At 67.4% G+C, this 6,733-nt stretch overlaps 2 protein-coding genes across 2 annotated transcripts; both read right to left on the bottom strand.

Moving 5' to 3' along the window:
- Positions 1-436: 436 nt before the first annotated feature.
- Positions 437-925, bottom strand: AURANDRAFT_17058 (hypothetical protein; the record flags this gene model as incomplete). Its single annotated transcript, XM_009043899.1, has 1 exon — positions 437-925. A coding segment is annotated over one exon (489 nt), but the record flags the coding sequence as incomplete, so codon positions are not given.
- A 4,572-nt stretch (positions 926-5,497) lies between these two features.
- AURANDRAFT_9313 (hypothetical protein) lies at positions 5,498-5,752 on the bottom strand (the record flags this gene model as incomplete). Its single annotated transcript, XM_009043898.1, has 1 exon — positions 5,498-5,752. A coding segment is annotated over one exon (255 nt), but the record flags the coding sequence as incomplete, so codon positions are not given.
- Positions 5,753-6,733: the final 981 nt, after the last annotated feature.

The raw sequence follows: 6,733 nt of genomic DNA, 5'->3' as shown, positions 1-6,733 counted from the left end.
CCGAGCGGCGCCGTGGGCGGCGGTCGTCGTGGACCGCGGAGCCGACATCGAGCCGTCCAACGTCCACCAGCGCGTGCCCTGCATCCTCGGCTCCGCGGACGACGTCAACGAGCTCAAGTCCTACTACGCCAAGACGGACAAGTCCGCCGACATCTACCAGGGCTAGGGGCCCCGCGCGCGGCGTCGACGCCCGTCGACCCCGCCCCCGACACGTAAGCACGCGCAGACCTCGGCACCCTCCCCGCGGGACCTTAGGCTAAGGTCCTTAGCCGTCGTCCGCGAGGAGCGCGCGGAGCGCCGCGCCCGGGCCCTGCCGCCCCATGCGCACGGGGTCGTCGCTCGGGTCCGGGGGCGGCGCGTCCGGGTCGTCGACGGTCACGGCGACGACCTCCACGGGGGTCGCGGGCGCGTCGAGCGGGCCGACCGTCGCCTCCTCGGCGATCTTCTTCGCGAGGTCGAGGCCGTCGTCGAGGAGCCGCCCGAAGACGGGGTGCGCGGCGGGGCTGCTGTCGTCGAAGAAGTCGAGGAAGAGGTTGTGCGCGACGTTGACGAAGAACTGGGACCCGCAGCTGTCGCGCTCGCCGAGGTTGCACATGGCCAGCGTGCCCGCGTGGTTCGAGAGCCGCGGGCACATGGGGAACTCGTCGACGATGGCGCCCCGGCCGTCGCGGGCCACGGGCCGGCCGTCGGTCCACGTCGCGAAGCGGCTCCCCGGCGGCGGGAAGCCCTGGCCGGCCCGGGGGCTGAACGCGTCCCTGGAGTAGGGGCAGCCGAAGACGAGCGCCATCTTGGGCACGACGCGGTGCACGTGAAGGCCGTCGTAGAAGCCGCGCTGGGCCAGGTCCAAAAAGTTCGACGCCGTCAGCGGCATGCGGTCCGCGAAGATCTCCGCGCGGAACGTGCCCAGGGACGTCTCGAAGACCGCCGTCGGGTTCGGCCGTCGACGCCGCGGCTCATCCTTTGGCTCATCCATCATCCCCACCAAGCAAGTCCGACGGGAGTGGATACGTTTCACGGCAAGTGTGGTGTCGAGGTATTGTCGTAATTCGATTTATCGAGCGATTCCGGCCGGTTCGGCCGGTCTCGGTCGCGGTGTCGGCCGGTGTCGATCCCAAAAACTACTGCAAGTATCGGCAAATATCGAAAAGTCGCTCGGTATCGGCCGGTTTCGGTCAGGGTGTCTATCGGAGTTAGGCAAAGACGCTATTCTGCCTGCAGGCTGGAGAAACAAAGGGAAACCTAAAGGAGGAGCCAATGGTACCGGCAGTCCTCCTGATGAGCCACCCAAAGTGGAGTGTAAAGAAACTAAGTCCCGTACATCAACTTGACGTTAAGGTACAGTCCGTAGTAGCAGGATAGGCACAGTGGGTGAGAGGGGAAGCTCAGTGTGCTACCTTACGGTAGCGCAGTCATAAGATAGTAACTGAATATAAAGGAGGGGGGAACGGGAAGGAGAGCCTAACTAGGGTAGGTACAGTACTAGCATGATGGTAGTAGGGTAGTGGTAGTGTAGCGTACTGTACTAGGAATACCAGAAGGACCCTCATGCATATGGCATGCGGTACTCATCCGTATTGAATGACCCTTTTTCTTTCCTACTCACTTAACTCCAGCGATTGAGGACAGAGAGCCCGATCGCAGATTAGGCTGCCTACTTGAGTAGGGAGTCTACTAACTAATTATTACCATACCCTAGTCAAGAGTCAGGCTGAGGGCAAATTACCACCATAATATGGCAACGGTTTTGGTTTTTCATTGGAGCCCATGTTGAAGGCAACACCCAGCTCCTAATCCAACTATATCATTCTATATCTTGTATCATTCCTTAATATGTGCAGGTGATATAGCCGCCAGGATATATCAGCCAGGATATTCAGGATACAGAGGAGAGAGACCGAAGATATATCTCGTACTCGAGTACGAGTATCGTCTGTCGCTGACATCCTCTTTTATTATTGTGCGCCTGAGCGCACCCCAGGAAAATCTTCTCCCATCCAGCCGGCCCTATTCTTTTCCTGGGGGTCCTAGACTAGGCTAATCCCCGAGCTGGGTGGAGCCCATGTTGTAGGCAACACCCAGCCTAATCCAACTATATCATTCTATATCTTGTATCATTCCTTAATGTGATGACGGCGCATCGCAGATAGATGGCGGATCCCGCCCCGGATCCCGCCGGCACGGGGGCGGGAACAGCGAGGCCCGTGCGCGCGTGCCGCGCCTCGTCCTCCCGCGGCGGTGTCGCCCAACCGCCGCGGAAGCGCGAAACGTCGCGGAAGCACGAACCGCCGAAGAAGCGCGGGCGACCGCGGGCGCACCGAGCAACCGTCGACACGCCGCAGACGACCAAGCAAAGGAGTCGCCGCGCGTCGACTTCGCCACCGCCGCCCGCGCGCGAGGCGACGCGGCAGGCGGTTCGGGACGCGGCGGCGTGGCTCGAACAAACGCAGGTCTGCGACCGCGAGCAGCGCCACTACGATGCCAACTATCTCTGCGGGCTGCACGCGAAGAACGTGCTGGAAGGACCGCGGACGCGGGCAAAGCCCAATTCGGTAGCTGTTACCTCGCCTCCGGCGCTCGGCGTCGAATCCGCGGCGCCCGCCGCCGAGGCCAGAGTCGCCGCGGCCAACGCAATCATAGATCTGAACTGGAAGGCGATAGAGGACGACGACGTGCCCGCGCGACTCTCGTCGCTGCTCGCCGGCGCCGCCGCCGCCGCCGCCGTCGCGGGCGACGCCGCGGCCGCGGACGACGCCGCCGCCGCCGCCGCCGCCGCCGCGGAAGCCGCCGGGGACGCCGCGGCGGCTCTAGCGCCCCCCGCGGCCGCCATCCCCACGGCCGAGGCCGCCCTCCCAGCGCCGGCGACGCCCCCCTCATTTTCCGGCTGCATCGTGAACGCGCCCTGGGGCAAGAAGAACGAGGAGTATCCCGCGCTCGTCTTGCCGGAAGACGCGTGGCCGGCCCGCAGGGGCAAGGTCGCCATCGCGTGGCTCGACTGGGCCGGCGGCTCGGTGGCAAAGATGAAATCCGACATGCAGACAGGCCACGTGCGCCCCGAGCTCATCGCGGTCGCCGAGGGCGCTACGGGTCCGAGCCCGGAAGAGTGGGTCGACGTCTATCTGCGCGGCTACCTCGCGTGGCTCCCAGCGATCGCCTTGGCCCTCGAGGAACGCAGGGCCGCCCGGACGCTCGCGCACGGGTACGTCGACGTGCCCCGCGGTCTGTTGGACGTTCCGACGTACGCCGCCCTCGTCTGCAGAGCGCTCTCGCTGGACGTCGCCGCGTCCGCCGCGTGGAGCGCGGGCCTCGCGCGCGTGAAGGCGTCGGGAACCGCAAAGGAGGTGACGGACGCGACTCTGGCGATGCGACACCTCATCGGAAGGGCGGCTCGCGACGACGACGACGTGGACTGCCCGCCGCCGCAGGCGCTCGCGGGCCTCGACGTTCCGAGCTTTTTGCCGCGTTTGACGAGCGTGGTGGAAACGGTCCGCGCGGGCGGTCCCCCTAGCGGAGCGGCGGGGTCACGATCGCCTCGTCTTAGTCTTCGAGAATACGATGGGTGTGGGGCACGCGGACTCGAATCGGACGCTGACGCTCGCAAGCCTCGCGCTCGGGGTAAAACCGCTCGCCACCCAACTCAAAAACCACGCTCCGTCGTCGCGCCCCCGCGCGCTCCAGCGTCTTGCGGCCGTGACGAGTTTCGAGAGACTTCGACCAGTAAATCCACGAAAAATCGTCACCGACGCATGTGGTAGGCGCGCTCTTCGTCAACCCGCAGGTCATCTTCCCCGAGCCCAAGATCTGCAAGTGCGCGGGGAGCTGCACTCGGGCCTGCGTTCTGTCGCACTACAAGGCCCTCGCCCTCTTCCCGGAGTGGGCGCTGCCCGAGGACGAGCGGACGCGCCTCCGCTGCATCGGGACCAGCGATTCGTCCTATCTGCGGGCCGCTGATCCTGACCACCTAGCGTGCGTGTCGTCGCGGGACGCGGTTGACGCCGTCAATGCGATCCTACGTCTGCGCGGGCCCCGGTGGCGCGGCGGCGTCTGGTCCAGGAGCCGTCTCAGCCGAAATGACGTCGAGGCCTTGAAATCGTTGACCACAGTCTGCAACCTCGTGCCAAATCCCGTGGACCGCAGCGGCGTCGCGTCCTACCGGCGGCTGTCGCCCGACGACGCCGCGGCCGTCCTCGGGCACGAGCTCGACGACGACGGACGCTCGCCGACGGCCTGGCTCCGCGACCTCGATTGCCCCCCATCGGGCGTGTCCGACGTCTGGGCGACTGAAATGAAGCTGCTCGGCAGCAGCTTTTCGCCCCTGGCGCTGCTGCGCGCCTATCCGGAGATCTTTGTCCAGAGCTCGCCCAACGCGCTCGCGCGCGGCGCGCCGCGCCCTTTATGGAGCTTCTGCTGCGGTACGGGCGCCGAGCTGCCGGTGCTCAAGCGCGCCGGCGCGCCGCTCCGTCGTATCTCCGCGGTTGACTGTTGGACCCCGGCCCTCGGCACCTACTCGCGCCGCGCCGCGCGGCACTATCCCGACGTTCCTATCGAGCTGGACGGCGATTTGCTGGCCCCGGCGACGATCGCGTCGTGGACCGACGCCAAGGTCGTCGAGCGGCTGGAACGGGACGGCGTGCCGCTCATTTTTTGCGGCTGGCCGTGCGTGGGATGGGTGGGCTGCGCAGCGTCCTGTGGCCGTGACGACTTTCGAGAGATTTCGGCTGGGGAAACGATGAAAAATCCTTACCGTCGTGCTTGGCAGGCGGGCGCTCGTCGCCAGGCCCACGACGAAGAACATTTCGAGAATCCCTCGAGCGCACTTCTCCTCGACGTCGCGCGCATCGTCCATACCGTCGTCGCCTGGCTCGACAGAACGTGAGGCCCCTCTTTTACGACCGGCGTCACCGACCATTTTTTGTTTGCACCGACCGTCCCAATTTCTACGACCGCGCGTCCTAATTTTGCGTATGTACGGACGTTTCTATTTGAAATGGTGCGCGAGATAGCGAGACGCGCATCGGGTCCGGACCAACTGGTTCCCCGTGATATGAATATCCGCCTCTGGCTTTCGGGGGGTGGCATAAGAGACGCTCGCATCACCACTCCGCCCACCACTCCGACCGCCGCGCAGACACCGAGACGAACTCGATTATCGAGGCGCGGGCCTCGCGGCGCTTGAGCGCGTCGGCTACCGGGGCGAGCCGGGCGGTGGCGGGGCGCGCGCCGGCGCGGCGGCGCGGCCCGCCCGCGGCGCCGCGAGCGCGGCGCGGACGTCCGCGGCGACGTCGTCCCGGAGCCGCGCGACGGCGGCCTGCGTCGCGAGGAGCGTGTCGTAGACGGGGCGGAGGTCGTGGCTGACGTTCGTGCGCTTCTCGTCGCCCTTGGCGAGCTGCTCGAGGCGGAAGGACGTGTCGAGCGGGAGCCAGTCGTGGTCGCCCGCCGCGTCGCACGCGGCGACGTAGGCGGCGACGCCCGTGAGGGGCGCGACGTCGCTCGCGCGCGACCGCACGTGGTCGAGGTAGAGGAGGTAGTCCCACTTGTTGTGCTCGTGCGTCTCGTGGTCCTCCTTGTCGATGCCGAAGTCGTCGAGCGTCGTCCGGTCGACGCCGCAGACGAAGCACTCGTACTTCTCCTTCTCCTTGCGCCCGCTGAGCTCCTCCCGCAGGCTCGAGAACGTGTCCAGGATGATGCCCGTGAAGACGTTGATGAGGAGCAGCGTCACGAGAATGAAGAACGTGAGCTGCACGAGGACGCGGCTGAGGTTCGCGCGCCGCCGCATCGCGTCGGTCGGGCTCAGCCTGCGGGGGGGCGCGGCCGGTGGCGCGGGCCGGTCCGGCGACGGTCGAAAGCCTCGCCCGTCCCGGTCGCGTCGACGTCGCCTCGGCCGGGGTTCGGACGGATCGTCGTCGCTCGGCGAGCGCCTTCGACGCGCGCGAGGAACGACGCCGTCGACGTCGCGCGAACGCGCGCGCGGTGAAGTCGCGCGGACTCGTCTCGTGTCCCGCCCGGGGCTCGGCCCGTCGAAGTGGTCCATGCCCAGCGTCGCCGTGAACATCTGGCCGTCGACGAGGCCCACGTAGACGTCGCGCAGGAGGCAGGTCCAGGGCGACGCGCAGACCGTCTCCTGGCCTGCGCGGTTCCCGGACGCGGGCTCGGGACGTCCCCGCCGAGCTTCGAACGCGCGACCCCGGCCGCGCCGACGCGAACGACGGTCCGGACGGGCGCCGCCCCCTCGGCGCGCGCGCGCCCGTCGACGTCGGGCGGCGCGCGCGGCATCCACGCGGCGCCCGGCCGGCGCCGTAGTCGTCGTCGTCGACGCCCGCGGGCGCGTGGAGCTGGTGGACGCCGCCGACGGCCCCGTCGTCGTCCGCGGCGTTGAGGTAGAAGTTGACGACGCTCAGGATCGCCGTGAAGACGAGGAGGCTGTAGAGCGCGAGCGCGAGCTGGCGCCAGGGCAGGATGACGGCCTTGAGCAGGTTCTGGAGGTCGTCGCTGATGAGCAGCACGTCGAGCAGGAGGAAGATCCACGCGTACTGCCACGCGAAGCCCGCGCACGCGACGAGCGCGAAGAGCGCGTTGCCGCCGACGCCCATGTCGCCCGTGACCGCGTCGTAGAGCGTGATCGCGACGAGCTGCGCGTTCGACCGCGGCGCGTCCCAGCGCCGCCGCAGGACCGCGGGCGCCGCCGCGCCCGCGAGGGCCGCCGTGAGCGCCGCGAGGTGCTCGTCCCAGCCGAAGG

The sequence above is a fragment of the Aureococcus anophagefferens genome (genome assembly GCF_000186865.1).
Source record: "Aureococcus anophagefferens unplaced genomic scaffold AURANscaffold_79, whole genome shotgun sequence".
Lineage (NCBI taxonomy): Eukaryota > Pelagophyceae > Pelagomonadales > Pelagomonadaceae > Aureococcus > Aureococcus anophagefferens.
This window is presented reverse-complemented; position numbering and strand designations above follow the sequence as displayed.